Genomic DNA, 15,953 nt, shown 5'->3' with positions numbered 1-15,953 from the left:
AATATTAGCCTAAATCAGAACTCTCTTCTCTTGGCTGAAATCAGTCCCCTGGGGTCTTTACTTCTAACCTGGTGCTTCATGTCATTCTTTTGTAATGCAAGTATCTCAAAGGTAATTATAAATCTAGTAACAGATACAGCCTTGCTACTGGTGATCGATCCTTCCAAGCACAGAGAAGTCTTGCAAGTCTGAGTGGCATCTATGGTTTGAGGGCAATATTTACATGCTTTAAGTTTTCTCTACTTTGGCTCTCAGTGATTCCATGTTCCATAAATAAGGAAAACAATATAAAAGCTAAAAATTAAAAAAATTGTGGTGACTTGAGAAATAGTGAGAAAATTAGAGAAAGAAACAGCTATTTTGATGTTGGGTTGTGGAAAAAATTACAGTTATTGATTATTTGTATACACCATGTGCTGTGCCAAACACCTACCATATATTATCTCATTGAATCCTTAAACAAGGTCAGGAGACACTATTAATATTTCCACTTTACAGATGAGGGCTGCAATAGAGATGTTAAGTGACATGCTTGAGGTTACATAGTCAATAGGTGAAAGAGCTGAGATACAAAGCATGGTCTGTTGGTCTCTAAGATGGTCTCACTGAGCATATTTTGATGAAGTTTCCATTTTTGAGAGAGGCAAGCAAACCAGAGCCACCTGTCTTCAAGTGGTATAGAAAATACCATCAGGCTATGTACTTTTTATTTAAAAAACAGAACTAAATGTTAGATCAACCCTTGCTGAGCACTGATTCAAATTATCTTGGTTTAAATGAAAACCATGTAGATAAAAATCTAATCATGGAATTGCTTCTTCCCATCTTTGTTATGTGACCCATGGTTTATCTACTGTCTGGTTAATTTCTTTGGCCTGAAGTGGCACTAAATTATCACGCTTCCTTTGTCACTTTGACAGCAGGCCTTTTGCTAAGGTCCTAAATCACTCAGCTGAAACAAATAATAACGTCAGTAATGTCTCAAGACAGCGTGACACACCAAAAAACAGAGAAAGTTCCAGAGGTAGAAGGGTCAGTGGATGAACCCCTCAGTACAAGTGGGTCACAAAAGTGGACTCTGTCAAAGTCCAGAGAGAATGAAGCTCTAATGGAATCGCAAGCAGCTACAGCATGGGCCAAGATACACACACTCCCCTCCCCTCACCATCCTCCTTGTTATCTCACCCTCCCTCAGGAGGAGACTTCAGCTCTCAGAGTCAGAAAAGCCGCATGGATGGCCTCCCTCTTTGACAGAACTTATGCCCGTTTCACAGACGCTCTCAGAAACTCCAGAAGATAGCTGATGAAGGCAGAGCCTGAGCACTCTTCCAAACTGCTCTGCCAGCCCCTCAGCACGGCTTCCTTAACGCTTTTGGGGGCCTCTGAGAGAATCCAACACGTGTTCCCAAAGTTTGCCCTGCCCCAGGCCAGGAAAGGTGTGGTGTTTAGTAGAGTCGGGAGTGAGTGGTTCCTTTCCTGGTCTCACTATTCAGTAGCTGTGTGACCGTGGGCAAGTAATTCACACTTTACAGCTTAGGTTTCCTTACCTGAAAAATGAAGATTAAAATGACCTATTCCAAGGGTTATTATAAGAATTACTGTAGAAAGCAAAGGTACCTCTCACTGTGCCAGGCTCCGAGGGGCCACTCATTCGTTCACCGATTCACTCGTTCTGTACCCACCAAGCTTTCTTCTTTCTCCCAGCTCCCTCCTCGCTTGGTCTCTGAAATCTCTTTTCTCCCTACAGTGTTGCCTCCCGAATATCTTCCTTCTATCCCATCTGCATTGTTCCAGGCTGTGCGGATCCTCTCCATTAGAAGCCACACAGATACCTACCTCCCCCCACCACATACACCCTACCTGGCGAGAGTTCTCTCAGCACAGAAGCAGCAGCAGCAGCAGAGACTGCCCGGGCACAGCTCCAGACCTGTCTACCTGAGCCCTTGTCCCCGCCCCCACTCTCAGCCCGGCTCCAGGATTGGGTTGTTTCTATCAGTCCTCGTTCTGATTGGCTGTTTCGGTTCTGCTGGAAGCCATGGGTCTTGGACCACTTTACCGCTAATCACCCGCCCAAGCCTCAACCCCAACACTCGGCCCTTGCAGTGAACACTCCTGTTGAGTGCAGCAGAATAACTCCGGGTTCGGAGTCAATCTTTTGGGGACGGCGGGGGAAAGAGCGGATAAAAGAATTCAAGACTTCTGTGAAGACCGGCCGGTGAAGGAGGAGGGTGGTAGGCGCAAAGCGCTGTCCCCGCCTGCCCGCCCCGAGCGATGGGAAGACGAACAGGTAAAGGCCTGCGCCCGCGCCCTCCTCCCCGGAGAGAGGGGCGCCCCCGAGTCCCGGAGGGCGCCGGCCGCTGCACTTCCCTCTCCTTATCCGGGAACAGTCGTTGGCTTCCGGGCGCGCTGGGCTGAATCGCAGCGGCTACGGCTCTCCGCGTCCTTTCCATGGGAAGCTTCTGGGGACCTTCCTGGGATGGGGGTGAGCTATGGGTGGATCTGAGAGCCTGATCCCTTTATGTAGGGGACACTCCTCGGGCGAGTGTCCTCAATCTTCTGATCGCCCTGTCTCTTCCTGCCCAGCTCGCAGCCTAGGACAGGTTGGCATTCCTTCGTCGCTTGGAGGTTTAGTTTGTTTTTTATTAAAATTTAAGGGACTTCCCAACATTTTTGGAAATTCTGAGAAATCCTGTTGGGGATACTCGGAAGAAAACCTTGAGATTGTTCCATACTGCCCATTTCGCTGAACACTGTAGGGATCCTTGTCGGAATTGCCTTTCCTCGCCCCCTATTTACGTTATCACATATGTTAATGCATAAAAAATTAAGGTTTGGAAAGACTGAATGCTCATCTTTGAATAACAGAATTTATGGTCATTCAAACATTTTCTTATCTATTATTTCTAGTTCATCCTCAAACACAATGAAATGTACCTTTTCCTTATTAAAGTATTTTAATTAGAAATAGGCTAGTTTTAATGTCGATTTGATATTCGGATCATAGTTTGTGATTTTCAATAAGGGAGAATAATTTTTTAAAGCGTTTGGAGGGAAGGTCCCCCCCCCCCCCCCCCCAGCTATTTATACCCTTGATTCAGCAGAATAAGACCATGGCATCTGAGCCATCACTTCATGGCAAATAGATGGGGAAACAATGGAAACAGTGAGAGACTTTATTTTGGGGGGCTCCAAAATCACTGTAGATAGTGACTGCAGCCATGAAATTAAAAGACGTTTGCTCCTTGGATGAAAAGCTATGACCAACCTAGAAAGCATATTAAAAAGCAAAGACATTACTTTACAAAGGTCTATCTAGTCAAAGCTATGGTTTTTCCAGTAGTCATGTATGGATGTGAGATTTGGACCATAAAGAAGGTTGAGTGTCAAAGAATTGATGCTTTAGAATTGTGGTGCTGCAGAAGACTCTTTTGAGAGTCCCTCAGACTACAACAAATCAGCCAATCCTAAGGGAAATCAACCCTGAATATTAATTGGAAGGACTGATGCTGACACTGAGGCTCCAATACTTTGGCCGCCTGATAGAAAGAGCCGATTGATAGAAAAAGACCCTGAAGTTGGGAAAGATTGAACTCAAAAGAGAAGTGGGTGGCAGAGGGTAAGATGGTTGAATAGCATGACCAACTCAATGACTCAAAAACATAAATCTGAGCAAACTCAAGGAGACAGTGAAGGACAGGGGAGCCTGGCGTGTTATAGTCCAAGGGGTAGCAAGGAGTTGGACATGACTTAGCGACTAAACAACAAACATCAAGAATAGAAAAACAATAGCAAAAATAAACAAAATAAAAAGTTAACTCTTTAAAATGATTCTCAAAGCTGACAAAATTTTAGTTTAGTTTCAGTTCAGTTGCTCAGTCGTGTTCGACTCTTTGCGCCACCATGGACTGCAGCACACCAGGCCTCGCTGTCCATCCTCAACTCCCGGAGTTTACTCAAACTCATGTCCATTGAGTCGGTGATGCCATCCAACCATCTCATCCTCTGTCATCCCATTCTCCTCCTGCCTTCCATCTTTCCCAGCATCAGGGTCTTTTCAAATGAGTTAGTTCTTCACGTTAGGTGGCCAAAGTATTGCAGTTTCAGCTTCAGTATCAGTCCTTCCAATGAATATTCAGGACTGATTTCCTTTATGATGAACAGGTTGGAACTCCTTGCTGTCCAAGGGACTCTCAAGAATCTTTTCCTACACTGCAGTTCAAAAGTGTCAATTCTTCATCGCTCAGCTTTCTTTATTGTCCAACTCTCACATCCATACCTGACTACTGGAAAAACCATAGCTTTGACTAGACAAACCTTTGTTGACAAAGTAATGTCTCTGCTTTTTAATGTGCTGTCTAGGTTTGCCATAACTTTTCTTTCAAGGAGCAAGCATCTTTTAATTTCATGGCTGCAGTCACCATCTGCATTGATTTTGGAGCCCAGAAAAATAGTCTCTCACTGTTTCCATTGTTCCCCATCTATTTGCCATGAAGTGATGGGACCAGATGCCATGATCTTAGTTTTCTGAATGTTGAGTTTTAAGCCAACTTTTTCACTCTCTTTCACTTTCATCAAGAGGATCTTTAGTTCTTATTTACTTTCTGCCATAAGGGTGGTGTCATCCCCATATCTGAGGTTATTGATATTTCTCCCGGCAATCTTGATTCCAGCTTGTGCTTCATCCAGCCTAGCATTTCTTATGATGTACTCTGTATATAAGTTAAATAAACAGGGTGACAATATATAGCCTTGATGTACTCCTTTCCCAATTTGGAACCAGTCTGTTGTTCCATGTCCAGATCTAACTGTTGCTTCCTGGCCTGCATACAGATTTCTCAAGAGGCAGGTCAGGTGGTCTGGTATTCCCATCTCTTGAAGAATTTTCCACAGTTTGTTGTGATCCACACAGTCAAAGGCTTTTGTATAGTCAATAAAGCAGAAGTAGATGTTTTTCTGGAACTCTCTTGCTTTTTCAATGATCCAGCAGACGTTGGCAACTTGATCTCTGGTTCCTCTGCCTTTTCTAAATTCAGCTGAACATCTGGAAGTATTTTGAGCATTACTTTACGAGCATGTGAATGAGTGCAGCTGTGCAATAGTTTGAGCATTTTTTGGCATTGCCTTTCTTTGGGACTGGAATGATGTGGCCACTGCTGTGTTTACCAAATTTGCTGGCATATTGAGTGCAGCACTTTCTTAGCATCATCTTTTAGGATTTGAAATAGCTCAGCTGGGATTCTTGCCTTGAGAACCCCATAAATAGTATGAACAGTATGAAAAAGCACCATCTTAAATACCTGTAAAATGGGGCAAATTATTCCTATAATCACTTTCAAATTTTTTTTTCTTCACTATATTTCTAAGTCAGAGGATAGAGGAAAAAATAGGCAGGTTAAACTATCAAGCTTTAGACGGAAACTTTGGAAACTAACTAAAGTTCCTTGTCAATCCCCCTCTAGCTGTGAACTGGCACCACTGTGCCTTAGCACCTACAAATGATGCATTACTATAAAAGGTAAAAAATGTATGACAAGAGTCAGGAACACAATAAGCACACACAGCTGACAAGAGCCAAGGCCTGAATCATACTATCTGTAGAAAGCCACATCCTGACAGAATCTTTTCACTTACAACCTCTGAAAAGAGAAAACAGGTAGCAGATGAATCGTTAATTCAGTAAGGTCGACCTAAAAACACTTACGGCAGGCACTGCATTGTCACTAAAAGCATGTTCCCACCAGTTGGCGGTAAAGGGAAAAGATTCAAAATGATTCAGTTCAGTTCAGTTCAGTTGCTCAGTCATGTCCAACTCTGCGACCCCATGAACTGCAGCACACCAGGCCTCCCTGTCCATCACCAACTCCCGGGGTCCACCCAAACCCATATCCATTGAGGCGGTTATGCCATCCAACCATCTCATCCTCTGTCATCCCCTTCTCCGCCTGCCCTTAATCTTTCCCAGCATCAGGGTCTTTTCAAATGAGTCAGCTCTTCACATCAGGTGGTCAAAGTACTGGAGTTTCAGCTTCAACATCAGTCCTTCCAATGAACACCCAGGACTGATCTCCTTTAGGATGGACTGGTTTGATTTCCTTGCAGTCCAAGGGACTCTCAAGAGTCTCCAACACCACAGTTCAAAAGCATCAATTCTTTGTCGTTCAGCTTTCTTTATACTCCAACTCTCACATCCATACATGACCACTGGAAAAACAATAGCCTTGACTAGACGGACCTTCGTTGACAAAGTAATGTCTCTGCTTTTTAATGTGCTGTCAAGGTTGGTCATAACTTTCCTTCCAAGGAATAAGCGTCTTTTAATTTCATGGCTGCAGTCACCATCTGCAGTGATTTTGGAGCTCAGAAAAATAAAGTCAGCCACTGTTTCCATTGTTTCCCCATCTATTTGCCATGACGTGATGGAACCAGATGCCATGACCTTAGTTTTCTGAATGTTGAGCTTTAAGCCAACTTTTTCACTCTCCTCTTTCACTTTCATCAAGCGGCTCTTTAGTTCCTCTTCACTTTCTGCCATAAGGGTGGTGTCATCTGCATATCTGAGGTTATTGGTTTTTCTCCCGGCAGTCTTGATTCCAGCTTGTGCTTCCTCCAGCCCAGCGTTTCTCATGATGTACTCTGCATATAAGTTAAATAAGCAGGGTGACAATATACAGTCTCAACCTCCTCCTTTTCCTATTTGGAACCAGTCTGCTGTTCTATGTCCAGTTCTAACTGGACATAGTTAGAACCTGCATTCACGTTTCTCAAGAGGCAGGTCAGGTGGTCTGGTATTCCCATCTCTTTCAGAATCTTCCACAGTTTATTGTGATTCACACAGTCAAAGGCTTTGGCATAGTCAATAAAGCAGGAACAGATGTTTTTCTGGAAGTCTCTTGCTTTTTCGATGATCCAGCGGATGTTGGCAATTTGATCTCTGGTTCCTCTGCCTTTTCTAAAACCAGCTTGAACATCTGGAAGTTCATGGTTCACATATTGCTGAAGCCTGGCTTGGAGAATTTTGAGCATTACTTTTCTAGCATGTGAGATGAGTGCAATTGTGTGGTAGTTTGAGCATTCTTTGGGATTGCCTTTCTTAGGGATTGGAATGAAAACTGACCTTTTCCAGTCCTGTGGCCACTGCTAATCAAAATGATTAGGAAAATGAAAATTGGGACTTTAAATTTTCATTTACACCAGAAACCAGGACATGTTAAAAAATTACACTTTTACAGACATGAAAGAACAAAAAACTTGGATTAGTAACCAAAGTAGACTAGTTTTATGGTTTACTTTATTGAAAGCCTAAGAACATTTTGGTTTTTAAACAGTTATTCATGAAAAATAGATACTATTCACTCTTTGGATCCAGCCTACATAACTCAAAGCCTCTAAGCCTCGTTCATCCCAATGTCTGTGCTGGGAATGCCTTCCCCACTTTCTCTGTTCACCTAATCCCACTCTCTATAGCCCAGCTCCTCTCACCACCTCCCTGGAGCTTCCCCAGTTCCTGCAGCCCACAGAGATGCATTGCTCCAGACGTAGCACCTGCTGTATAGTCATTTGTTGAAGATCTTTTTAACGGATATAAAGGCAGCTTTTACAATCAGAATTAGATATTTTTTAAGGACTAAAGAACCTATACACCAAATGAACATTTCCACATTTATATGTATAAATTTGTAATTTGGGATCCCCAAGGAAAATATAGAAAAAGAGCCCCTTTACCTTTCCTTTTGTGTTCTGACTGTACACCGTGTAGCATGCCTGGTTATAACTCCCCAACCAAGCACTGAACCTGTGACCCACACACTGGCCCTTTACGTTTCGTATTGCAAAGACTGTCGTGCAAAACAAGGATGCCTGGACAGTTTCTAACTCCAATGTCCAGGATTGCAAACCATGAATACTTTAATACAGCCTGGGGATCTGAGCAGATCTAGCAGATGTGCATGGAGAGACATCTTGGGATCAAGTCAACATCCTAGATGATTTAAGACCTTCGAACTTACAAAACTTTAGAAATGTAAGCCTGTTCCTCCAAGTGCAAACAAGACTGACTTTAAGATTCCTAAAGTATAAAACAAGTGTTTCATAGGCATGAGCTGATGGAACATTAACAATCAAAACTCAACAGTAGGAGTTTAAAAGTAACAGGAGCAAACGTCCATCAACATGAACTGGGGTGGAGGTGGGGTGGAATTACACCTGTATTTTCACTAACTTCTACTAGAAATTTAGCCCTTCTCAATTACAAATATAGGCAACAAGCCACAGTAGTATTAGCATTACCTGCGCCTTCGACTCCATCTGAAATGACAGGTTTTTTGTACCACATGACAGTTGTTCTAGACATCTCAAAATAACATTGGTATTTATCACTACTTCTAAGTTATGGCAGTTACTAAAATTGCTACTAGATCACCTGTGATTACAGTCTTCTCATCTGGTGTAATGAGAAAGGACTACAATCTGGCAAGCCTCTACCCTCCAGCAATCATTCAGTTACCAAATGGTGAAGGCTCACAGTGGTGGTCCAGGTATCTATGATGTTGCTGGTATTCTCCACTTATAAGTGTTAATGAGAGACCACCCAAGAACAGGGAGCTTATGCAGACTAAGCAAAAATAGTCTTCATGTTTCTGTCTTTAGGAAATAAAATTGAAGTTTTACCTTCTAAATGAATGATCTTGCTATTTTATACATTAACAAATTCCAGATGTATTCATTCATTAAGTTAGTCATTCGGGCAGCAAGTATGTATAGAGTACTTACTAAAATAAAATTAGTTTGAATCATCTAAAATAAAATGAAATCATGTTGAGTCATCTAAAATTCTCAATATTTTGACCATCTTTGACTTACCAAAATAGCAATTTCTTATAGTTCAATCTAATACTTGTGAGCCCAACCCCTAAGTGAAGTGAAGTTGCTCAGTTGTGTCCAACTCTTTGGGACCCCGTGGGCTGTAGCCCACCAGGCTCCTCCATCCATGGGATTCTCCAGGCAAGAATACTGGAGTGGGTTGCCATTTCCTTCTCCAGGGGATCTTCCCGACCACTAATAAAAGAGACGGTCATAAAGTAAAAGAAGATTTTGAATCAGAAAGATGGATGCCTGCACAAGTTAAAAATGTGGTGAAATGGCTAAGAGGCGCGCAGAGAAAAAGTCACAAAAAGGCAAAGTGCCCAGAGGGAATTATCCATTTAATTATCCTGAATGAGAATGACCCAAATACATTAATAATAACAAATCTGTATTATTTTCTATGATATAACATGATGAAAAGCCTCTCTCCAAAGCTTTACTAATGCTTCAATAATTTTTTCTAATTAAATAATATAATCTTCTACTGTATTATAAGAAATATACTTTAAAATCAATATTAAATCCAGCAAGAATAATGCCTTAAGATTTGTATAGCACTTTGTCATTTAAAGGTAATTTTATACACATTATTCTATTATATTCAGCCTGGGAGATACTATCCCCACTTTTCAGATGACATAGTACATGAATCCTAGTGGACTACAGAAAACTTTAAAAACTAATCTTATCTTTAAGATAAGTCAAAACCATGTATGACTTACTATGTGACAAAAGAGGAAACTGAGGCACAGAGCAGTTAGATTACATGTCCAAAGTCATTCGTGCAGTAAATGCAGACTGAGATTGAAAACCTGTGCTCTATTCCCACACACAGAAATACAAACACACTGTGGGCCTGTGTCTTTGGAAAAGATTAAGATGCCTCAAAAGAAGCCCTTCCCTCCTGGTCTTCAAAGTACTTCCTGAGGGCAGAGGAGCTCCATCCTGCATCCACCTGCTCCCTGCTTCCAGTCCAGAGCCTCACAGAAGCAGGTCCAAGTGCAGAGAACAGGTCTGCCACTGGCTGTCACCTCCAGACACTGGGAACTTTGGAGGCCTTGACAAAGCAGCCCAGAATGTTGCCCTTCTCCAAGATCGGCTACTGAATTGAGGCCCCTGGTTGCCTTTTACAAATGCAGACTCCTCCACTGAATGGGTATACTGGATTAGCCTGGCATCCACTAAAATCTTAGTGCCCCTTAGAAATGCACTGGGCAATCAGGACTAAAGCACATCACAATATTTGCCAATAAAGTGGCAGCAATTGCAAGGCAATACACTGAAAATTGTTGGAAGCACAGAGCACCTTGGTGAACCCCACGGGGTTCATGAGGGAGCCATGGGAACCTGGCCATAGAACCACCTCTTCATCACCCCTTTTGGCATTCCCACAAACTTTCCAGTTGCTAATTTTTTCCATATTTGTTTTCTTTTCTTCTTCCTTTGCTCCTTCTACAATCTACTTGGGGGATGGAACTCTGACCAGCCTGATATCCTCTGTCTCTAATCTTCCTTTGATCTCCACAGGGCAGGCACTGCTTCTCTCATTTTATAAATGAGGAAACTGAGGCTCAGAGAAGGTACATTTGAACTGCCTCCTTGACCACTCAGACCCCAGCTGCTACAATCACACCTTTGGAGCCATGTTGCCAACAAACATGTCATTTCAAAACATGGTCTCCAATTCAGTCCAAGAGGAAGAGTCACTTACTTGTAGGTTTTGGTCCTATCCAGTCAGATGCCTGAGATCACAGTCCCAAACATTCCTGCAGTGAAGACGGTCAGGCCTATCCTTCCAGCATTCACGTCCTCTCCCTGGGGAAACCACAGCCTTAATGATCCTTCAGTGATAGGACAAGACACTGGACAGAACACAGTCACCATCAGGCAAAGGAGCAAAGGTGAGCAGCTCAGGCTCCATTAGAGCCAATTCTCAGGAAGCACCAGGGCAAGATGACCAGTAAAAGCTGCCAGTGGGGAGAGAATCCTAGAATAATTGCTTCTACCAACATGAGATAACCCTGGATGTACATTCATTATTTAGATTTTTTGAGCTATCACTGCCAAAAGGCACAGGAAGACAAAAATTATATATTTTAGAGGGTTTATTACAAGCTGCACACCATGCAGAGGATTTTGCATCATCAATGCATTTAATTCTAATTCCCCTCCATAAGGTTAGGTATCAATATTACCTTATTTTCAAGATGATGACACTGAGGCATAGTGAGATTAGCCTACCAGCCCAAGGTCATGGGGCATTTATTAACTGCAGAGCAGGATCTGAACTCAGACCTGTCAATCTCTAAGAATGGAATACTCACCCACAGTGGCCCACCCCTTCCTCAAGTGTGAGACCCTTGTCATTTTAAAAGAGGGTTGGACCTGGGATCCCGACTCCAGAATACTCAGTGTTCATTCCCAGTATCCAGCCCTCACTGGTTCTGGAAATATTTGCAATATGCATTCTGTTGAGCAAATAAGAATTTCAAATTAAACCTGACCCATATTTCACAATTTAAATATTTCATGTATAATTCTATATTTTTTATCTACTGTGTGGCCAGGCAACATGCTATGCATTTTACACATATAAACCTTATTATTTACTTTCTAATTCTAAAATTAATCTTTCAATAAGTAATATGGCTTCTTTTGAGAAAAGAGCATGAGAGCTCAGAGATGCTAACCAGCTCTCACACCACTGAGAACCACCAGACCTGGGTCTGAGACCCAGGGCTGCCTCCCTCCAAATCCTGGAGCACACACCATGCCACACTGCCTCCCCAGCTCCTGCCCAGACACTAGACATCTCCTTCCCTCTGGCACTGGTCAGCTTAGGGAATGCCCTTACCGGATAGTGGAAGATCATCATGCGAGTCAGCAGAGTGGACAAGGCATAAAAAGCACCAGCATTCAGACCTGAAGGAAGGAGGGGGAAGCACAGCATTAGGGTCACTGTCCTGCTGGGGTCATTGCTACCTTCTCCCCCTACCAGTGAGGGAGGTCAAAAACCCTCTTCCTGGTTGCCACTGGGAGTGGTACACTCAGAGAAGAAGAAATACTCCAAAACAACCCAAAGTAACCATTTTAACCTCTTTTTAGCCATACACCATTGTCCTCTGATCCCTTTATCCTGTCCTGGTAACACAGGCTCCAGAAAGTATTACTGGAAGGTACACTGTATCACCTATTCACTAAAGTATTACAGGTCAGAACCATCCACATCCCTCTTAAGGGTTGCCCCAACCTAAGGGCTCAGTGGGACTACTGGACACCTTCCACCTCCTCCTGATGACGTATCCAGTCCCCAGAAGGCTCCAGACCTCTAACAACATTCTCTCTGCTGGAGGTGTCTCTCCTCTTTCCTTATCCCTCCAACTTTCTTCTTGGATTAAAAAATCACACAAAGTCTTCTGTTTAAAACCTAAAAGGACCCTAAAGAACATTTAGTTGCCTCTCCTAATCACATCGATTCATCCAGCAAATGAATGGAGCACCTAGAACATACAGTAGGAATCTGTATCCTTAGAGGATGATGCCAGTTGTCCAAAGTCATACAGTGACTTAGTGACTAAGAGACAGAAACTGATCCCAAGGAGAAGGGCCTCCCACCCTCCTTTCATGTTAATGATGTTAATGACAATGGTGAGGATGATGGCAGCAGCAGATACTTTTTATAAAGCTCAAGTTTAGGACCAATGGGCTCAACTAAACTCCTGTAGTTTATCAATAACTGCCCCCCCCCCTCCCCCCCCTCCCCCGCCCAGCCAGACAGGAGACTGAATCAAGGCTAAGGCAAGAAGGGGACGAGAAAGATGGTGTGAAGGATAGCAAGCAGGAGCCAACTGGGGCTCTCGCAGGTACAAAATCCTTTCTTTGTCCTCTGGGTCTTATTTATAAGGAAAAGGCTTTGTCTCCTAGGCCTTCCCTGAGTTCCAAAGAGCAGACATGAGCAGTTACTAATTAGGAAAGTGGGGGAATGCAGAAACAAAGGAAAAGCAATCACAAAACAGTAGTTGAGTCCTAGTTCCCCCTCAAGTTCCTCTCCTACACGAATGTTGGTGATATGTTATATTCAGACATGATTACCCCCAGCAAGGTAAGCCTGCCTGGTCAGGACCATATTCCTGTGAGACATGTGATTACCCTTCAGAGGCTGCCCATCAGGTCATTCCTGGTATTAGCCATGTGACAGAAGTGCGGGTCACTAAGAGGTGGGCTTTGAAAAGGCAGAAGGGTCTTGTCATCAGTCTTTTTCTCTGTGTCAAAACCAGTTTCTTTAAACTGTGATCCAGTGATCACTGGCATTAGAAGCTCTTAGAGTCTAAAACTGCAGATTCCAAAGCTCTACCCTGGACCTACTAAATCTGATTCTCCTGAAATGAGGCCGAGAATCCACATTTTAACAATAAAACAACACACACACACAAAAACCCCCTTTGCATTTCTTAACTTTTGGAATGAATGGCCTTAGAGATAGGAAGATCACTGAGCAAGCCGAGGCTCTGAGAGGCCAGGGTTAATGTGGAGGCAACTGAGATGGGAAGGGGCTTCAAGACCCTTAGAATCACCTACAATCCACCGCATTAGAAGTTCTCAACTTTGCTGCAAGCTAGAATCTCCCAGGCCCTCGCAAACTATCTGAATCTGACTTTCCAGAAGAGAGGCAGGGAATCCAGGCACACACCAGCCACAACCCAGGGACTCTACCATCAGGCCAGAGTGGGAAACTCTGCTCCCAGATCTCATCTCTAGGTTCCGGGTACTCTGTGCTCATTTCCCTTTTGTCCTTCCTGAACCTGGAGTAAACTCTGATTTAAAAGGCCAGTCTGACCTCAACAAAGCTCCAGGAAATCCAGAAGGATTTGCCACCCACCCTGAAGCCAGCATCTTGAGAGGGCACACAGCCCCTCCGAGGCCCATGTAGGGCGGTGTAAAGGCCTTGAGAGCCCCAGGGCATGTGTCCTCAGGACACGGGTTGAGGCTCTGAGTTCAGATGCCCAACCCTGCACAGATTTTTCAGAGCCATAGCTGGAGGGTGGGCTTGGGGTGGTAACGGGGGAAGTATTACCTTAGAGGACCCTCTCCAGAAGAGGAGCCTTTCACCAGCTCCCTTAACATGGCAGTTGGTAGCCATAGATGCAGACATAGAGGAAGCCACGGGAGAGCAAGGAGAGCATCTCTGGAGATGCTCAGAGAAGAAGCCAAAGAAGGTTCTTACTCAATCCAACCACCGCCCCGTGGCTGATTCTCATCACAGGACCTGCTCAACTCTAGACTCTGGTTGACCCACAGAGAATCTGGTTCCAGTCCTGTGTCTTCCTGCAGTTCCAAACTTGGAGGAGGGGAGGTATTTTACTAGAGTAGGAGGCAGTTTATTATTCTTGTGATGCTTCAGCAACATCAAGCACAAATACTACCTTTAAACCCCGTTCCCTCTAAATGAGTCCTCCAGATTAAGGGTAAAACAAAAACAAACAGCACACCCAGTTAAATTTCAGATAAACAAATAATTTTTACAGAAAAATGCCCCTAATACAGACACGTTAGGCCTCTTGTCTCACACTTTCAGTTTAAGTACACTCCTGGACACATCTGCATCTTACCATAGGTGATGACAAGCAGGAGGAAGTTGAGGTTTTTGAAGAGTCGGACGATAGAACTTAAGTACAATGCATCAGAGGATGCCAGGGTATACCTCAGGGACTGGGCCCTGCTGGAGGGATGTTTAGGCTTCTCTTTGAAAACTGAAAGGAAAGAAACAGAGGGACCCTCGCAAATCCCTTGGTCCCACTCCTGCAGAGCTGACACATGGACGAGAGCTGATTCCCTCTTCTGAGAAAGGGCTCAGACTCCATAAGGAAATATTACTTATTCAATTAAATCCTTTATAGCCTCCTCTGTTGAAGCTTCATTTCACTGCCTGTAGTTGAGTGACTGGTCCTTTGATTACTCTTTTCTTAATGGCCTTTGGATGGCTGTGATCATTGAGGCTCCCAGATAGTGTCCAAGGATCAGGGAGTCCCAAAATAATCAAGGAATGGTGGTGGTGGTTTAGTTGCTAAGTCATGTTCGCCTCTAGTAATCCCATGAACTGTAGCCTGCCAGGCTCCTCTGTCCACAGGATTCTCAAGGCAAGAATACTGGAGTGGGTTGCCATGTCCTTCTCCAGAGGATCTTCCTGACCCAGGAATCAAAACCAGGTCTCCTGCATTGCAGGCAGATTCTTTACTAACTGAGCTCTAAGGGAAGCCCTGAATCAAGGTATAATGTACCTCAAATGTAGGAAGTCAAGAGATGCCTGAAGTAACAGGCAGGTTTGGCTTTGGGGTACAAAATGAAGCAGGGCAAAGGCTCACAGAGTTTTGTCAAGAGAACGCATGAGTCATAGCAAACATCCTTTCCAACAACCCAAGAGATGACTCTACATGTGGACATCACCAAATGGTCAACACTGAAATCAGATTATATTCTTTGCAGCTGAAGATGGAGAAACTCTCTACACTCTAAGACCTGGAGCTAACTGTGCTCAGATCATCAGCTCCTTATTGCAAAATTAGGCTTAAATATAGGAAAGTAGGGAAAACCACTAGATCATACAGGTATGACCTAAATCAAATCCCTTATGATTATACAGTGGAGGTGATGGATAGATTTACGGGATTAGACCTGGTAGACAGACTGCCTGAAGAACTATGAACAGAGGTTCGTAATACTGTACAGGAGGCAGTGACCGAAACCATCTAAAAGAAATGCAAGAAGACAAAATGGTCGTCTGAGGAAGCTTTACAGACAGCTGAGGGAAGAAGAGAAATGAAAAAGCAAAGGAGAAAGGGAAAGATACACCCAACTGAATACAGAGTTCCAGAGAATAGCAAAGAGAGATAAGAAGGCCTTCTTAACTGGAATGCAAAGAAGTAAAGGAAAACAATAGAATGGGAAAAACTAGAGATATCTTCAAGGAAATTGGAGAGCTCAAGGGAACATTTCTTGTAAGGATGGGCGACCCATGGCCTGTAGCCTCCAGGCTCCTCGGTCCATGGGATTTTCCAGGCATGAATACTGGAGTGGGTTGCTATTTCCTTCTC

The 15,953-nt window shown here is 43.6% G+C and overlaps 1 protein-coding gene and 1 long non-coding RNA gene across 5 annotated transcripts in view; one reads left to right on the top strand and one right to left on the bottom strand.

Moving 5' to 3' along the window:
- The first annotated feature begins 2,020 nt into the window (after positions 1-2,020).
- The window catches only part of LOC139035687 (uncharacterized), a 31,573-nt gene continuing 17,640 nt past the window's right edge, over positions 2,021-15,953 (top strand). For all 4 annotated transcript variants that reach the window (XR_011488382.1, XR_011488383.1, XR_011488384.1 and 1 more), the window contains exon 1: positions 2,021-2,287. This is a non-coding gene — a long non-coding RNA (uncharacterized lncRNA). The remainder of the gene's footprint in view (positions 2,288-15,953) is intronic.
- FLVCR2 (FLVCR choline and putative heme transporter 2) overlaps positions 10,590-15,953 on the bottom strand; it is an 87,804-nt gene continuing 82,440 nt past the window's right edge. The window contains exons 11-12 of the mRNA XM_070469653.1: positions 11,717-11,784; positions 10,590-10,677 (exon numbers count right to left, since the gene is read on the bottom strand). Of these exons, the coding sequence (XP_070325754.1) occupies positions 10,597-10,677; positions 11,717-11,784 (149 nt within the window). The 3' untranslated portion in view covers positions 10,590-10,596. The remainder of the gene's footprint in view (positions 10,678-11,716; positions 11,785-15,953) is intronic.

Source organism: Odocoileus virginianus, chromosome 6, assembly GCF_023699985.2.
Source record: "Odocoileus virginianus isolate 20LAN1187 ecotype Illinois chromosome 6, Ovbor_1.2, whole genome shotgun sequence".
Classification (NCBI taxonomy): Eukaryota; Metazoa; Chordata; class Mammalia; order Artiodactyla; family Cervidae; genus Odocoileus; species Odocoileus virginianus.
The sequence above is the reverse complement of the archived record's forward strand: the minus strand, read 5'-3'. Positions and strand labels throughout refer to the sequence as shown.